Source organism: Ursus arctos, unplaced genomic scaffold (assembly GCF_023065955.2).
Source record: "Ursus arctos isolate Adak ecotype North America unplaced genomic scaffold, UrsArc2.0 scaffold_28, whole genome shotgun sequence".
Lineage (NCBI taxonomy): Eukaryota > Metazoa > Chordata > Mammalia > Carnivora > Ursidae > Ursus > Ursus arctos.
In genome coordinates, this window is record NW_026622963.1 from 13,223,934 (window position 1) to 13,243,130 (window position 19,197).

The 19,197-nt window shown below is 40.4% G+C and overlaps 1 protein-coding gene across 5 annotated transcripts in view; it reads left to right on the forward strand.

Moving 5' to 3' along the window:
- The window catches only part of HERC2 (HECT and RLD domain containing E3 ubiquitin protein ligase 2), a 237,594-nt gene that overhangs the window by 203,229 nt on the left and 15,168 nt on the right, over positions 1–19,197 (forward strand). For all 5 annotated transcript variants that reach the window (XM_026510286.4, XM_026510288.4, XM_026510289.4 and 2 more), the window contains exons 80-85: positions 6,313–6,490; positions 7,516–7,677; positions 9,821–9,912; positions 10,133–10,272; positions 14,141–14,328; positions 14,860–15,057. In XM_026510286.4, the coding sequence (XP_026366071.1) occupies positions 6,313–6,490; positions 7,516–7,677; positions 9,821–9,912; positions 10,133–10,272; positions 14,141–14,328; positions 14,860–15,057 (958 nt within the window). The remainder of the gene's footprint in view (positions 1–6,312; positions 6,491–7,515; positions 7,678–9,820; positions 9,913–10,132; positions 10,273–14,140; positions 14,329–14,859; positions 15,058–19,197) is intronic.

A 19,197-nucleotide genomic window follows, 5' to 3' on the forward strand; every position in this document is an offset into this window, starting at 1 on the left:
TCAACAAAATGAAAAGGCAGCCTGTAGGATAAGAGAAAATGTTTTCAAACCATATAACTGGTAAGGGATTAATGTAGAAAATGTGTTAGGAATGCCTATAACTCAATAGCAAAAAATAAAACAAAAAACAACCTGATTAACAAATGGGCAAAGGACCTGAATAGACACTTTTTCCAAAGAATACATACAGATGACTCATAGGTACATGAAAAGTTTCTCAGCATCACTAATCATCACGGAAATGCAAATCAAAACCATAATGAGATATTCCCTCATACCTGTTAGAATGGCTGTTATAAAAAAGACAAGAAATAGGAAGTGCTGGTGAGGATGTGGAGAAAAGGGAAACTTTGTACACTGTTGGTGAGAATATAAATTGGTACAGCCACCGTAGAAAAACAGAAAAAATAAATAAAAAAATAGAACTACCATATGATCCAGCAGTCCCTCTTCTGGGTATATATCTGAAGGAAATAAAATCATTGTCTTGAAAGGATCTGCACTCTCATGTTCAGTGTGGCATTGTTTATAATAGCCAAGACATGGAAACAACCTAAGTGTTCATGAGCAGATGAATGAATAAAAAAACTGTGGGGTGGTGTGTGTGTGTGTGTGTGTGTGTGTGTGTGTGTGTGTGTGTGTTGGAGTATTACTCAGCCATAAAAAAGGAAATCCTGGTATTTGTGATAACTTGAATGAAGCTTGAGGACATTATCCTAAGTGAAATGAGTCAGAGAAAGAAAATACTGTGATCTCACTTATATATGAAATCTGAGAAACTGAACTCATAGAAATAGATTGGTATTTGCTAGGGGCTTGAGGTTGGAGATTTGGGAGATGTTGACAGAGTGTACTAACTTCCAGTTATAAGGTGAATAAGTTCTGGGAATTTAATGTACAGCATAGTGACTATAGTTAACAATACATTTTATTGTATCCTTGAAAGTTGTTAAGAGAGAGTAGATCTTAAATATTCTCACTGCACAAAAAAATTAGGTGATGGATTTTTAACTGAACTTAGTCATTTTGTAATGTATACGTGTATCGAGTCATCATATTATACACCTTGAATTTATATAATTTTACATGTCAGTTATCTCTCAAAGCTATAAAAAAATTATCAGGCACACAAAAGCGCAGGAAAATAGGGCTCAAACAAGGAGAAAAGTCAGTCAATTAAAACGGACCCAGAATTGACATAAGTGATAGAATTATTAGATAGAATATTAAAACAGTATTTTAACCACATGCCTGTATCTTTAAGGAACTTGAGAGAAAACTTGAACATGTTAGAGACTGAAAGATATTTAAATGCTTTAATCAAAGTCCTAGGATGAGAAATGTGTCTGAAATGGAAAGTGCAGTGCATGTTTAATACATATTAATGTATAATCCGTTTAATGCACATTAATGTATATACAATGTTTAATACAGATTAAACATTGCAGAAGAAAAGATCAATGAACTTGATGACCTAACAATAGAAATTGAAACACAGAGGGGCGTCTGGGTGGCTCAGTCGTTAAGCGTCTGCCTTCGGCTTAGGGCGTTATCCTGGCGTTCTGGGATCGAGCCCCACATCAGGCTCCTCCGCTGAGAGCCTGCTTCTTCCTCTCCCACTCTCCCTGCTTGTGTTCCCTCTCTCACTGGATGTCTCTGTCTCTGACAAATAAATAAATAAATTCTTAAAAAAAAAAAGAGAGACATTGAAACACAGAAATGAAACACATATATAAAGCGAACATAGCATCAGTGAATTGTGGATATACAGCCTCAGATGGCCTATTGTATGAATATTTTGGAGCCACTGGAGGAGGATGGGGGGGATTTTGAGAAATAATGGCTGAAAAATGTCCAAATTTGATGAAAACTGTAAACTCACAGATTCAAGAAGATCAAAGAACTTCAAGCAAAAGGAACATGAAGGAAACTTACCAAGGCACATCATAATCAAATTGCTCAAGATTGGTAAAGAGAAAAAAATCATAAAAGCAGCTAGAGGGAAAAATATATGTTACATACAGAAAAAAAGATAAAGGATGACAGCAAATTCTTTATAGAAAACAATGCAAGCTAGAAGGCAGTGGAAGTACTGAAAGTAAAAATAGCTGTCAACCTAGAATTTGTTTATTCTATGAAAATATATTTTCAAGAGTAAAATTGAAATAGACTTATTCAGACATACAAAAGCTGAGAGAATTCAACACCTGCAGACCTGCACAACAAAAATGTTAAAGGAATTACTTCAAACAGAAGGAAAGTTATATCAAATGGAATTAGGGTTCTATATGAATGAATGAGGAAATTGTGGCATGGGTTAATTAATATCATGACTTTTTCCTTATTGTATAAATATTTTTAAGAGATAATTGAATATTTCAAGGATGTAATAAAAATGAATTGAGATACGTGGAAGTAAAATATATAGCAGCAATATAGAGGAAGACAGCAACACAGAGGCTTGCAGGGTAGGAAACAGGAGTACGCCATCGTGATGTTCTTACACTATACATGATGTAGTTTATGACTTCAGATTAAACTATAATGGAGAGGTATTCTACACACCCTAAGACAAGAATTAATATAATGCAACAAAAAGCTTTACTTGATAAACCAACAAAGAAGTTAAAGTGAAATTGTAAAACATACTCTAAAGAAGAAAAAATAGAGTAAACAGATGGGATAAATAGGAAAAAGATAGCAAGGTGTAGATATAAGCCAAAATATATTAACAATAACATCAAATGTAAATGATTTAAGCACTCCAGTTAAAAAAAAGTCAGAGGTTGTCAGAATGGATATAAAAGCAATATCATATTTTTAAAACTAATTTTAAATATTAGACACATAAATAGATTAAAAGTGAAAAGATGGAAAATATATACCATGTTAACACTAATCAAAAGAAAGCCGGTATGCCTGTATTAATATCATACAAAGTAGATTTCACAGCAAAAAATATTGAGAGGGATAAAAAGGGTCAATTAGTAATGATGAAGTGGTCAGTATCAAGGGGACATAATAATCCTAAATGTATACACAACTAATGATAGACCTTCTGAATACATGAAATTAAACAGAATGATGGAGTTGCAGGAAAAAATAGACAAATCCACAGTTACAGTTGGAGATTTTAATACCCTTCCCTCAAAAACTGATAAAACATGTAGATAGAAAATCTGTCAGAAGACTTAACTCTGCCAACCAACTGAATCAAGTTAGCCATTTGTAGAGCACTCAATTTAGCAAAAGCACTTTCTTTTCAACTACATGAGGAACAACTACCAGTATAGGCGTAATTTGAGCCAGAAAACAAATCACATACATCAAGAGTACTTAGGTCATATAAAGTATATTCTCTGACCCTAATGGAATTAATTAGAAACCAATAACAATAAAATCTCTGGGAAATCTTCCAAATACTTGGAAAGTAAATAAAACCTTTTAAAATAACTGGTCAAAGAGGGAATCAGAAGTAAATTAGAAATGATTTTGACCTGAGTGAAAATGTAAACGGAATATAAAAATTTATGTGATCCAACAAAGGCAGTACTTATGAGATTTATAACATGAAATGTCTTTTTTTATTTGTAGAAGAAACATGGTTTTTAATGACTTCAGTTTCTACCTTTAGACACGAGAATAAGAAGGATAAATGCAACCCAGAATACGCAGATAAAGGAAATAAGGAAGATTAGAGTGAGAATCCATGAAATAGAAAATAGAACAATAGAGAAAAATCAAAGAAAACAAAAGTTATTTTTTTGAGGAATTCAGTATAAAACCTCCCTTCAAACTGATCAAGAAAAAAAGATTATACAAATTATAGCAATAGCAGGAATGAGGGAGTTTCATCACTGCAGAATGTACAGCTATTGAAAAATGAAATATAATGAACATCTTTATGCCAACAAATGCAACTTTTTTTAGATGAAATAGACAAATTCCTCAAAGGACACACACTCTTTAAAGCTCACTCAAGAAGAAATAGGTGACTCAGATAGCTTTTGTCTTTTAAGTAATTGAATTTCCCACAAATCTCCAGAAAGAGGTGATAAGATTCCTGCCTATGTATAAGTAACAGATATGTATATGTAGCAGATAATACCAATTCTTATCAAACTATTTTAGAAAATTGAGGGGGGAATTCTCCCCAGTTCTTTTTTGTGGATAGCTTTAGTCTTATATCAAAACCAGACTCACACATTTACAGGGAAATACAGACCAATATCCTCCATGAAAGTAGATGTAAAAATTCTTAACATTTTAGAATATGGAGGCTGACGTATAAAAGGATAATACACCAGACCAAGTGAGTTTTATGTCAGAAATTGCGTAATTGCTTTTTAACATTGGAAAATGAATCAAGTAAAAAAGAAAAACCATATGATCATCTCAGTAGATGAAGGAAGGAAAAGCATTTGACAAACTTCAACATTTGTTCCTGACAAACAGTTTTCACCAATCTGGGAATAAAAGAGAACTCTGTAACTTGATGAAGAGCATCTCTGTTACACGTAGAGCTAATACAATACTTAATAGTGACAGACTGACCCTCCCCTAATTTCAGGAACAAGACAAGGATATCTGCTATCTAGATTCAGTATTGTACTTTGCGATTAGCAAGTGCAGTATAGCAGTATAAAGAAATAAAAGGCATTCAGATTGGAAAGAGAATTAAAGCTGTCTATTTACATGTATAATTGTTTATATAGAAAATCCGTGCTATCTACAAAAAAGCTACTAGAATTAATAAGTGAGATTATCAGGGATACAGGATAGATCAATAAATAAAAGGCAATTGTGTGTCTTTATACATTTGCAAATGTAATAAAAAATTGAAGTTTAAAAAATACCATTTATATTACCCTCCTCCCAGAATTGAAATAGTAAGGGAGAAATTTGACCAAGGAAAAAGAACATGGATGACTTACAGGCAGAAAACTATAAAATATTGGTGGGGGAAATTTTAAAAGATCTAAAATCATGGAGGAGAGTATACTCTGTGTTCATGTATTAGAAGACTCAATATTGTTTTGTCAGTTTTCTTCCAGTTAACCTATATGCTCTACCCCTTCCCAATTACAATGTCTGTAGAAATTGACAAGCTGATTATAAAATTTGTATGGAAATACAGAGTACCTAGAATAATCAAAATAACTTTGAAAATGAGGAGCAAAGTTGGAGGACTGACAATACTTCAAGCCTCGTTTTAAAGCTATAGTAATCAAGGCAGTATAGTATTGTCCTAAAAAGAGAGAAATGTATCAGTGGAACAGAATCGAGTCTAAAAATGTATCACAAATATTGAATTATGACTGGAAAAAATGAAGCTTGATTTCTCCCTTAAAACATCCAGTGCACAGTTTACAGAAGTGCAGACATTTTATTGGAGAACAGAGCCTTTTCAACAAATGGTCTTGAACAGTTGGATTACCATATAGCAAGCAGTGAACTTCTTGCACCATATCCACAATTAACTCAAAATGATTGATAGTCATAAATGTAAAACCTAAATCCAAAAACTTCTAGAAGAAAGCATGAGAGAAAACCTTTGTGACTTAGGTCAGACAAGGATTTTTAGATAGAACTCCAAAAACATGATCCAGTAAAGAAAAATAGGATAAATTGGACTTCATAAAAATTTGAACTTCAGGTTTTCGAAAGATAGATTTAAAAGACATGCTATAGACTGAGAAAGTATTATTTGTGATCATACATCTGGCTAGGGTCTTATATTCAAGTTATTATAAGGAGCTTTCAAAACTCGATAATAAGAAAACAAATTTGCTATCAGTGCTTGCCACATTGTAGGCTAGGTGACATTCAAATAATAAAACTCCTTAAATGAAATGTTGATTTATAGCAAGGGTGGGCAACTTGTTTTGGTAAAGAGCCAGGTAGTAATAAATATTTTAGGCCAGTCACATACAGTCTTTGTTGTATATGCTTCTTTCAGTTTTTGTTTTTGTTTTTTTTTTAACATCCCTTTAAAAATATAAAATTCATTCTAGGCTAATTGGCCTTTCAAAAACAGGCCATGGGCCAGAGTGGCCCACATTTGGGCACTAGTCTCCTGGCCTCTGCTTTAGACTGAAAGTCTCTGCTTTCTGGCATTAGGGCCGCTGGTATAAAAGGAGACATTCAGGAAATCGTAAAATTTTGAGTTCAGGTCTGAATGATTCTTAATTAACAATTGATTTGAGAGGTGTCATTAAACAAGTGAACACAAACCAAAAGCCTAGTATTTAATACTTTTAAAATATTTAAGAATAAAACTGTTTCAGTTATCTTTGGTGACCTTTTTTACAGTCCGTGTGACCGCCCTCGAGTCATTGAGTCTCTGAGAGGAATTGAAGTGGTTGACGTTGCTGCTGGTGGAGCCCACAGTGCCTGCGTCACCGCAGCAGGGGACCTCTACACTTGGGGCAAAGGCCGGTATGGCCGCCTGGGACACAGCGACAGTGAGGACCAGTTAAAGCCAAAGCTGGTGAGAAGGCACCTTGAAAAGGTGCTCAGAGGCCTGGGGTGTCTCTTCACACCCTCACCATTGAAGGTGGTGGGGGAGGCAGCTTGCCATTGTCAATATCCCAATATGATTTTTAAAAGTCAAAAGTATTTCCTCTGCTAGTTTCTTTTGTTTTAGAGTTGATGGCCTTAGCCTCATTATTTACAAGTAGGTTTTTATTCAGTGAGTCATTTAAACAGGATAGTATTTGAAATACCCTTTTATTTATACTTTATATTATATATATTTATATATTAATATTATTTGGCATCTAGCTAATGCTTTGGTTTCTAGACGGCCCGCTGTATTTTGGGTGAGGCAGTAAATAAGACTTCCTGGTGTGGTAGGATTGACTCATTGGGGACACTGATTCCTGTCTCCTATAGTTTAGATTTATTTGGTTCAAACAGATGAAGGCATTTCTGTCTTATCTTACAGGTTTATTAAAATTGCAAGTGCTTTGCAAAGGCTTAAAACAACCCTCACCGCCCCGCAAAGAGCATCAGAGTACTTTAAAGCCTTTCCTGGGGCACCTGAGTGGCTCAGTCGGTTAAGTGTCTGACTCTTGATTTCTGTTCCGGTCATGATCTCAGGGTCATGAGATTGAGCCCTGCATCAGGCTCCGCGCTCATGTGGAGTCTGCTTGAGATTCTATCTCTACCTCTGCCCCTCCCCCCACTCTCGAGCTGGAGCCTGCTCTGTCTCTCTCACTCAAATAAGTAAATCTTTTTCTTTTTTTAAAGATTGTATTTATTTATTTGACAGAGAGCACAAGCAGGGGCAGTGGGAGAGGGAAAAGCAGGCTCCCTGCTGAGCAGGGAGCCCAATGCTGGACTTGGTCCAGGACCCTGGGATCATGACCTGAGCCGAAGGCAGATGCTTAACCGACTGAGCCATCCAGATGCCCATAAATAAATCTTTTTAAAAAATTAAGAAAAATAAAGACTTTCCTTAGGTAAACTTTCTTTCTACTGCAGTCAGATAACCTTGATTCCTTTTCTCTGAAGGTGGAAGCACTGCAGGGCCACCGCGTGGTTGATGTCGCCTGTGGCAGTGGAGATGCTCAGACCCTCTGCCTCACTGATGATGATACTGTCTGGTCCTGGGGGGACGGGGACTATGGCAAGCTTGGCCGAGGAGGCAGTGATGGCTGTAAAGTACCCATGAAGGTATTTGTGTCTGTGCAGTGGGAGAAAGGCACCTTTCCCAACGATCTTGGGATGGTTTGAGGTCTTTCTGGAGCTCTTAGAGCCCCCTGGGCCCTCCCAGGAGCATGGGGGCTCGCTGCCCCATCCCCCTCTGTGTGCTTCTCAGGAGTATTTTAACCTCATCTTACCTTCTTTGCAGAAAATATAATGGGTAATTGAGTAAAAAGTGAATGAAAGGCCCAAAGGTATTGAGATATTTTAAGTGCTATTTGTGCTGTCTTGGGAAATTTATATAATTTACTGAGACCTGTGGTTTTATGTAGTATGTAGACCTCTTTGAGGAAAAGGGTAACAAATTGTTCATGGTCTTTTCAATTTACAGAGTTGTATAGTTATGAATGTAACAGTACTTGCTGAAGGGGTTACATCTGGCTTAGCCAGAGGCTGATTTAAATGGACATCTTGTGACAAGCTAAAAGAAGAGGCTACAGGCCTGGGTTGGGGGTCAGATTGCTTTTCTCCATGTGACCTGCATGATTCTGAGCAATTTCGTAACTTTGTGAGACTGCCTTGCTCTTGCGTATGGGCAGTTGGCAGAGATTGAGTTCACCGATGTGTTTAGATCATGTGCTGACTGCTGTGCTGGCTGCAGGGTGCATGAACATGACCAGGCCATTTAGCTGAGGTGCTTTGTTGCGGATTTGGGAGGGTGTGTGCTGTGAAAGAAAACTAGAAACTGTTCTCTGCTTGGTGTCCAGTCTTGTTAGGGATCTGGGACTGTGTGTGCGGAATAGAGACCCCCATGGTGCACAGGCAGCCCTGGGGGGCAGCATTCTACCAGAGGCCCCTCAGATGGGACAAGAGCCTAGACTAGAACTGCATAGCTTTTCTTCCCAGAGCTGTGCTGCCCAGTACAGTAGCTGTTGGCCACACATGGCTATTTAATTTTAAATTTAACTCAATTAAGAGTAGGTAAAGTTAAAATTCACTTCCTTGCTCACACTGGCCGCATTTCATGTGCTCAGTAGCTGCACGTGTCTGGCAGCTTCCATTTGGGCATTGTGGACACAACACATTTCCATCACTGCAGAGAGTGGTTGGCCAGTGCTGCCTGCAGCCAAAGCCTGATGGAGATGTGCCTGGAAGCACCCCTGTGCCTTGGTGGGCACTGCTGGAAAACCAGAAGCTCAGGGCTTCCTCCTCAGTCTTATCATCTCTTGGTCCTTTTCTCTCTCAGGTGTACGGTATTTTAACCATGTTACAGGTTACTTAGGGTTTCCAAATTTATGAAAAAACTGTCGGTTGTAGACTTTATTATGGTTAGGAAAGCTTAGACACAGGCTTTGAACCTTCAGGGATTAGGATGTTGGACATTGCTGGGACGGAGGTCATTACTGATGTGATTGTGACAGAGGTGAAGGTGAGGAGAGAACTGAGAGAATTGATTGTTTTAATTAATTTAAATTTAAAATCAAATATGAGATCTTAAGTCTGAGAACAGTCATGGATAATAGGAACATAGCTTGCTGGGTGAGAAAAGGTGATGACTAGATTAGTGAGCCCTCTGGGTATTGGCTGTGAAGGGCCTGGACCCCAAGTGTTCAGGGGTGGAGGTGAATTCCAGTACTGACCTGACCAAGGTCATATTTAATTTAATTAATCCGGATAGATGGATAGGGCTTGTCTAAAGGCCGTAGCCGTGGTCCTCTTGGCCAGCCCTCCTCCCCATTGCTTGTTGCTCCTCTCCTGTGGGCCTGTGGGGTCTGAGAGGGCTGGAGGGCAGAGGAGAAGTATAAGGCTTACTGGAAAATGGGGCCACCACACCACAAAGAAAGAGAAATGGAATTGGGAAAGTGGATTCTGGGGGGAAGTGATCACAGACCTTCAACTGTGACATGTCCATTTTTAGTGACACATGCTGGGTCTCGTTGTGCAGTAGCATGGGCTCGTGGACAGTGTTACCATGTGTGCCTTCAAAGCCAGGCATTCCTGTTCCTCCTGAGAACACTTACTTGGTTAGGTAGAGTAGGATTTTAAGTTGTATGAAAATTTGACCTGAGTAAGGATTTTCAGAGTTCCTTATTAGATTTAATTCAGTCTCTATGTGGTTGCAGCAGTCAGCAAAAACCTTGATTCAGTCTCAATGAACCTTTTTCCCTTCCAGATTGATTCTCTTACAGGCCTTGGAGTGGTTAAAGTAGAATGTGGATCCCAGTTTTCTGTTGCCCTTACCAAATCTGGTGCTGTTTATACTTGGTATGTAAGATTCTATTTGTTTAATATCACCAAAACTGGCTTACTAATGTGAAGTTAATATAACTTCTGTTAACATAGCTGACATATCATAGATTGAGACGTAACTTCTATAGCCGGCTGTGATTTGTGTCCTGAAGTATGGTGCTTAAGCCAGTAGGGTGGGGCAGGGTGGTAAATGACAGGGCCTTGCACTCATAATTCTATATTTCCTTTTGTGCAGGGGCAAAGGTGACTATCACAGGCTGGGCCATGGATCTGATGACCATGTTAGAAGACCTCGGCAGGTCCAAGGGTTGCAGGGGAAGAAAGTCATTGCTATTGCCACTGGTTCCCTGCACTGTGTGTGCTGCACTGAGGATGGTAGGTGGGAGGCCCAATGTTGTGACACAGAGGCCTTTAAAATCTAAGCGGTCTGTTCAGGAATAAATATTTATTCCTGAACAGCTTTAAGGAATGGGGAGCAATTATAGCATACCTGAGAATTTCTGTGGTGAGCAGGGCTCTGGCTCTTGTCATCTTCAGCCCCTGGTGTTAAAACTTGTGAATATGTTCTATTTCACAGCTGTGCAGAAAAGAGCTAACAAAGCACATCTGATACTGCTGTCCTTAGGAAGGGCTGCTTGCAAGGTGGCCCTCAGCCGGCCTCTAGGAACCTGAATTTTGGGAGGGCTCCCTCCCTGCTCTAATTGACAAAAGGCCTTGCTGTGCCTAAACTGAACAATGTGATCTCTGCTGAAACCTGTTTCCTGGAACTTGGGTATGTGCCAGGCAGAAGTGTCCATGTGAAAACCGCTAGTGAAAACCCCGGGTGCCAAAGTCTCTAATGAGCTTCCTTGGTAGACAACACTTTACATGTGTTGCCACAACTCATTGCTAGAGGAATGAAGCTTGTCCTGTGTAACTCCACTGGCATAGGGTCATTGGAAGCTTGTACCTGATTTCCTCTGGACTTCACCCCATGTGCTTTTCCCCTTTGCTCATTTTTCTTTGTGCCCTTTCACTGTGACTGTATGCTGAGGCCTGGGAGTTTACCCAATGAATCCACAAACCTGAAGGTGGTCTTGGGGACCAGTACAATGGCAGAAGTGACTGTACAGATGGAATCAAGGTTGATAATCAGCTGACATTACAATATGGAAATTATTCTGGATAATTAGGTGGGCTAGTGTAATTACACAGACCCTTCACAGCAGAAAAGGATGCAGAAGAGTCAGTCAAAGAGATATGACAGATAAGAGGCAGGGGAGATTTTTCAAAGTGTGAGAAGGTCTTGATCCACCATTGTTGGCTACAAAGATGGAGGAAAGGGGCCAGGGAATGTGGGTGGCCTTTGGAAGCTAGGAACAGCTGTCAGCTTACAGCCCACAAGGAAACAGGACATTGGTCCTCCAAAGAACTTAATTCCACTAGCCTGAATGAGCAAGGAAATGGGTTCTCTCCCCCAGAGTGTCCAGAAGGGATGCAGACTGCTGATACCTAGCCGTTAGCCTAGTTAGACTCATGTTAGACTTCTGACGTACAGAACTGAAAGAACTGTTTAAGCCAGTAAGTTGTGGTAATTTATTACGGTAATAATAGAAAACTCTAATGTACCATCTTTCATTAAAACGTTCATTTCCCCATTTTGTTCCCTTTTAAAGCCTTTGGTGAATTTTATGAATATGTACCCTTCATTTGTTTCGTTTATGGAAGAGTTTCATATATGAATTAGTAATTTTTATGGCCTATTGTGGGCTGACATTGTAGTTCTTTTTTTTTTTTTTTAAAGATTTTATTTATTTATTTGACAGAGATAGAGACAGCCAGCGAGAGAGGGAACACAAGCAGGGGGAGTGGGAGAGGAAGAAGCAGGCTCATAGCGGAGGAGCCTGATGTGGGGCCCGATCCCACAACGCCGGGATCACGCGCTGAGCCAAAGGCAGACGCTTAACCACTGTGCCACCCAGGCGCCCCTCACACCACCCAGGCGCCCCTGTAGTTCTTAATCAAGAACTTAGAACACATTTTTTATTTGCTTCATTTTCATTCTTTAAATTTTTGAAGCAAATCACACACTTAGAGAACAGTTGGAAGTGTAGTAGAAAGACCTTCTTTTTGATCCATGTGAGAGTCAGGTACTGCCCATCATCCTGAACATTTGAGTGTTTATTTCCTACAAACAGGGACACTACTAAACAATCCCAACAGGGCTGTGCATTTGGGAAATTCACACTGGTTATTACTACACCGATAAATGTACGCCCATTTATGCTACAACACAGGTTATATTTAGCTGAAACAGGTTCTTGTCTCTGCTCTGAGACAATCCTCAGGTGACTGTGAGCATCATTCTTTGACACTTCTTCAGTCTTCCTGAGTCTTTTGGACTGTGACATTTTTGAATATTAGACACTTGTTATTTTGTAGAACATCCCTCAGTTTGAGTTTGTCTGAATCTCCTCAGTAGATTCAAGTTGCTCATCTTTGATCTTAATTCATGCTGTGTTCTTAATTCATTCTTAATTCATCAGGTGACACGCAGTTTCTCTTTTGTCTCATTATCAGTGGTGTTAACTTCAATCACTTGATTAAGGTGATGGCTGCCAGGCTTTTCCACTGTGAACATCTTTTGTAACTAATAAGTATTTGGGAGGGTATTTGAAACTATTTAAATATCCCTTTTCTCATTGAATATTTTATTCTCATCAAATGTTTAATTATTTTTTTCATTTACACCTGTGTGGGACTCATGGTTTCCCAGTTTATTCAATGGATTATATATAATCTGTTACTGTTACTAATTTTGATGCTCAAATTGGCCCTAGTAGGCTTGCTTTATTTGCTGGTGTGTGCCCATCATTCACTGAATACTTCCTTGCTTTCTGGCCTAATAGACACCCTATCCTCTTCTTGACTCCCCATGGCCCATGCCTAGCATTGGCCATTTCCCTAAGGAGTCCTGGTGTCTTTAGAGGAGAATGATGTTTAGAATTCAGATCAGGTCAATAGATGTGCTCATTACTTTTGGGATGTCACTGCTCCCAGGCCTTCTGAGTGGACAGAACCATGGAATACATGTGTAAATAATATACAGATTTGTATCCATGTTGTTTTTGTATCTATGTATGTATATTGAATACCACACATTTACACCAGGACCACAGGTTCCAGTTCTGTACCACAGGGTTCATTCTAGTTTTCTCTCTTGCCATACTTATAACTCCTTTCTCTTTTGGTGAGAATCCTGGATTTCATTATCCCTAGTGCAGTGATTCAGTCACTATGCCTGCGTGTGACCAGTGTCCCATCATCTTTGCCTTTGCCCTCTCCCCTGAATGATTCCTCACCTGTCTCAGTCTGTGACTGCCCACGCTGGGCCACCCCCACACATGGGGTACTGGTCTCTCTGCTTGGGCCAATTCCCCACACTGGGACACCCCCTATATGCAAGTTTTTGTCATTTGTGGACTCTGATTCTCTGCATCCAGCTGTACCTCTGCAGAGAAGTCCTCTTCCCCTTACTTGTGCTGTGACGCCCACCCAGTGGCTTTAGGACTAATGGGAAGGGGCAGGACTCAAGCACACTGCCCTTGATCATGTAGGCATCACACTTTATAGAGAGCTGCTTGTGGCTGCATGGCTCCCTGAGGAGTCTTTGTGGATATGGCAACTAACCTCATTTCTGTTTTAGTCACTGAGTGATCTTCCCTTAGAACAGTTTTCTGGTGGTGGTTCATGGTTAGGATTTCACATGGTACAGTATAAAAATATGATTCTCATCAGTGATGAATCTCATGTTTAGGTTATGAATAACTCTAGGAAGAACTGTGTTTCTTTTAAAAACAGGGGTGGTGTTTTTTTAAAAACTGATTTTTTCCTCTCCATTTAACATAAAAAATTAATTTGGGCAATTAAGAATTTTACCATCTGTTTTACTGTTACTTGTTCTGATTAAGAACTGCTGCAGTTATGTGCTTAGTCCTGTGAACAAATGCTATTTTAAGACCAGAATCTTATGCCTCTTACTAGAAAAGGCATGTTGGTTGGCAGGGACTGTTGAGTTCTGAGAAGCATCCTATCTGTTTGGATGCTGTGCTTAGAGATATGTAGATCACACATGAAGTTGATATTCAGACAGTTGACCACCAACACCCATTGAAAGGAGTATGATTGTGATGGGAAGATGTTGGTGGTTGCGCATTCATTAGTCCTAGTATACAAATTCTTGTTCTAAATTCACTTCATTTAGGAGAAGTTTATACATGGGGCGACAATGATGAGGGACAACTGGGAGATGGAACTACAAATGCCATCCAGAGGCCTCGATTGGTAGCCGCCCTTCAGGGTAAAAAGGTCAACCGCGTGGCCTGCGGCTCAGCACATACCCTTGCCTGGTCAACCAGCAAGCCTGCCAGTGCTGGGAAGCTTCCTGCACAGGTCAGTACTGATTGGGCCAGGTGGGCTAGGAGGTGTACAAATAGTGACAGAGTTACTATCTGTGTATTGAATTATGGATGTATGCCACACTCACACTTCATTTTCCATTGTATATCTATAGAGGTGTTCCACTGAAAATAGTTCAGGATCATAATGTGAAAAACAGTACTTTTAAGAACCTTAAAATTCACGTTAACCAACATTCTATATATATCAGTGTGTCACCTGTCATTCTAAATCTATCATAAACTATATAAAACCCTTCTGATAGTACAAGCTGCACATATTCCTTGGTAAATATATTTCTGTAGACTAATTTTTTTTAGTATTTTCCTTGGTTTACATTACTTGACTCAAGCAGTCAAGCTGGCCAGAATATTATTCTAAAAACAATGAGGTTATTCGTACCAGAGTCAGAAGTCACAGTGCTTCTCTGTTTTTGAAAAAAATATTTTCACAGTTTATCTGTAAACTACAGCTTACCTGTGCATTTGACACCTAAGTTGACTTAACGCAGTCTCAATGTTTCAGGTTCCCATGGAATACAATCACTTGCAGGAAATCCCCATAATAGCACTACGGAATCGGCTGCTTCTGCTACATCACATCTCAGAGCTCTTCTGCCCCTGTATCCCCATGTTCGACCTGGAGGGCTCTCTTGATGAGACTGGACTCGGGCCTTCTGTGGGGTTTGACACTCTGCGAGGAATTCTGATATCCCAGGGAAAGGTACTCTTGTAGCAATCTTTGCTGTAGGCAAAACTGGTATTTTCAGTAAACTTTAATCGAACAAAAATTCCCAAACTGGGAATGTAGAGAATACAGCTTATTCATCAGATGTTCATTGAGCTTCTGCTATATGCCAGGCTCTGTTCTGGGTGCTCAGAATGCATCAATGAAAAACAGACAAAAATGTTTTCTCTGTTAGAGCTTACATTAAAAATTAATAGTGTGGTGCGGCATTTTCCCGTTGTAATCTCTGCTTCCCACGTCCCCAAAGGGTGGGGTGGTTTGCAAAACTAAGCCTTCTTGGCAGTGTTCTCTGCTTGGCTAACCTTGAGGCATTATACCAAATCCCCACCGGCAGCAGGAAGGAAAAATGACCTGATTTCTTCCTCAGGGATGTCCAGCAGAGGGCGCCAGATACTCTAGATGACTTAGATGAAAGTTCAGAGCCAGGATATGTAGAGATTCCTCGTCAAACGGTAATTTAACAGGCTGTGAATAGAATCATGAATGAGGGCACATAAAAATCACCAGACAGATTTTGACCCATCAATGTTTGTAATAATTTGAGCTTTCTAGAAATAGGATGCTTGATTCAGGAGTTAAGTTTCTGGCAAGCAGGTTGACAGGATGTTCTAAAAGAACCATGTGTGATAGGGGAAATATTTGCCAAAAAATGCATAGAGGTCAGATTTGAGGACTGCTAATTCTAAAGAGTCTGTGATTCTGAGACCTATTTTGTGGCCTATTTTGTTATCAAAGATGATGGTCTTTTAAAATTTAATTTAATTTAAAAAAATTTTTAAACAAGATTTTTATTTATTTGACAGAGAGCACAAGTAGGGGTAAGAGGAAGAAGGAGAAGCAGGCTCCCTGCTGAGCAGGGAACCCGATGCAGGACTCGATCCCAGGACCTTGGGATCATGACCTGAGCTGAAGGCAGACACTTAACAGACTGAGCCACTCAGGCACCTCTAATTTTTATTTTATTTTTTTTTTTAAGATTTGTTTATTTATTAGAGAGAGCATGCCCACACATGTAAGTGGGGAAGAGTCAGAGGGAGAGACTCCCTGCTGAGCATGGAGCCCGATGTAGGGCTTGTTTCCATGACCCATGAAATTGTGACCTGAGCTGAAACCAAGCGTCAGACGTTCAACCGACTGAGACCCAGGCGCCCCATATGGGTTTTTTTTTTCTTAAATGATAATAAAATCTAGATGTTTTGGAGTCCCGTCCAAGCAAATTTTTTTTTTCCCTCAGGATTGGCTTTGTTTGCACTTAGCTGAAGGGGACTGGTACACACATTTTCTTTTCTTTTTAAAGATTTTATTTATTTGTCAGAGAGAGAGCACAAGCAGGGGGAGAAGCAGGCTCCCCGCTGAGCAGGGAGCCTGATGTGGGACTTGATCCCAGGACCCTGAGATCATGACTTGAGTCAAAGGCAGACGCTTAACCGACTGAGCCACCCAGGCATCTCCACACATTTTATTTTCACGTGTGGCTTAGAGACAAGTGGACATTGATAAGGATTGTGGTAATGGTAACATTTCTCTGATGGTGGGGAACAAGAAAATGTTGTGTGTTGGTAACATTGGTATGAAGCTTAACTTCAACCATTTTTTAATAATAAAAAGTAGGAAATTTGATCCCTTTTACCATTTTTTAATCCGTCGGAGTAGAGGTGATAATAGATAGCTAGGGGAAAAAGCCTTCCCTCATAGGGAGAAAACCAAGTGAGAGGCAGGAGGTGTTCCACATGGACTGCATGAGTGTTCTGCAGGCTGTGAGCACAGGGTCAGGACAGCAGGAGTGCCGAGGGAGTCCAGCAGGCACCCTCAGTGGCAGGAATGAGTAATCCACCTCTCTTCTGGTCCTGGGTAGGAAAGGATCATATGTGCTGGAAAATTTGGGGAATGGGTGTTGTTTGTGACCGTGGAGAGTTATTACCAGGATGCCTTTTAGAGCACAGAAGTGAGAGAGCACCATAGGAGAGCCAGGCTGGGTAAGGCCATTCAGAGAAGAGAAATGCATGTTCCTGTGGAGGAGGAACTGCCCTTGGTTCTGGGCTGAGCAGTTAGTAAAGCAGAGGTTAGGCAGGGTGGAGGGCAAAAGTAGCTGGTAGGTGTTATACAAGGGTGCGTGGTGAGCTCCTCTGTGAGCCCCTGTGTGTTGTGATGGGTTTGCCTCCGTGGGCTGGTTGTCTCTCTGACACCCTCACTTGCTTCTCTACTTCTGAAGCCGCCACCTTTGGCTGCTTAGGGCTCTTGCCCTTCCTGCTTTCAGAGGTTGGAGTTCTGATCTGGGAGAGGGACCTAGACCCTGTTGCAGGTACCTTGTACTCCCCCAGCCACCCTGTCTCTGGACAAGGGCTGGGTCATCCACTTGGCAGAGACCTGGGACTCCCACTGATCCTACCTCCTTTGAATCTCTTGAGTCTCCTTCCCTATGCCCGTCCTCACTGCTGCTGCCACTGCCCTAGTCCATATAAGCATGGCAGGCCTGCCTCTACCTGGGTGACGTTGGGCCCCACTCTCTTTTCTTGCTGTCTTGCACTGGGTATCCTGTATGTTCCCTCCTTCATTGGTCTCCGCATCCTCACCCCAAGCCTGGCTTGACCTACAGGACTCCCTGGCCCTGCTGCTGTTTTGTGGTTTTGTCAGGACCGTGACACTAAAGCATAGTGTTTAATGTCAGTCCTGCCACTCGTGGACTTGTGCTTTGTCTGGGAGCCCTTGGTTTTCTAGTCGATCCTCTGGGCCTGGCGTGAGTCCTAAGTCAGAGCAGACATGTGCCAGTGTCTGGCCCTCCCCACTCTGTCCGCAGAGGGTGATGGACTCCTCTTGCCTCCAGATGGTGGGCAGATGGCACGGGTGGGCCTCTACATAGGTTTGTACATGTGTTCCAGGCTGTGCCCCCGACACCACCTCATAATTAAAAAAAGAGAGTTTGTAGTCACGAAAATTTGACTTTTTGGAATATATATTATTTTAAAATTTGAATAAAATTTTAATTAAGGCTGAGCATATCTGATTGATGTTAAAAGCCAATATTCGCTAACATCAAAAATAACATCATGTTCAATTGACTAAAGAAAAGTAGTCTTTCATGTGATCTCTAAATTCTATTAGCTTTCTTTTTTTTTTTTCTTTAATGATTTTTTATTATATTATGTTAGTCACCATACAGTACATCCCCGGTTACCAATGTAAAGTTTGATGATTCATTAGTTCAGTATAACACCCAGCGCACCATGCAATACGTGCTCTCCTTACTACCCGTCACCCGTCTATCCCATTCCCCCACCCCCCTCCCCTCTGAGGCCCTCAGTTTGTTTCTCATAGTCCATAGTCTCTCATGTTTCATTCCCCCTTCTGATTACCCCCCTTTCTTTATCCCTTTCTTCCCCTACCGATCATCCTAGTTGTTATATTCCATAGATGAGAGAAATCATATGATAGTTGTCTTTCTCTGCTTGACTTATTTCACTTAGCATTATCTCCTCCAGTGCCGTCCATGTTGCAGCAAATGTTGAGAACTCGTTTCTTCTGATAGCTGAGTAATATTCCATTGTATATATGGACCACAACTTCTTAATCCAGTCATCTGTTGAAGGGCATCTCGGCTCCTTCCATGATTTAGCTATTGTGGACAATGCTGCTATGAACATTGGGGTGCATATGGCCCTTCTCTTCACTACGTCTGTATCTTTGGGGTAAACACCCAGTATTGCAATGGTTTGATCATAGGGTAGCTCAATTTTTAACTTTTTAAGGGACCTCCACACTGTTTTCCAGAGTGGCTGTACTAACATGCATTCCCACCAACAATGTAGGAGGGATCCCCTTTCTCCGCATCCTCTCCAACAATTGATGTTTCTTGCCTTGTCTATTTTTGCCATTCTAACTGGCGTAAGGTGGTATCTCAGTGTGGTTTTGATTTGAATTTCCCTGATGCCTAATGATTTTGAACTTTTTTTCATGTGTCTGTTAGCCATTTGTATGTCTTCATTGGAAAAGTGTCTGTTCATATCTTCTGCCCATTTTTTGATTTGTTTATTTGTTTCTCGTGTATTGAGTTTGAGAAGTTCTTTGTAGATCTTGGATACCAGTCCTTTATCTGTGGTGTCATTTGCAAATATCTTC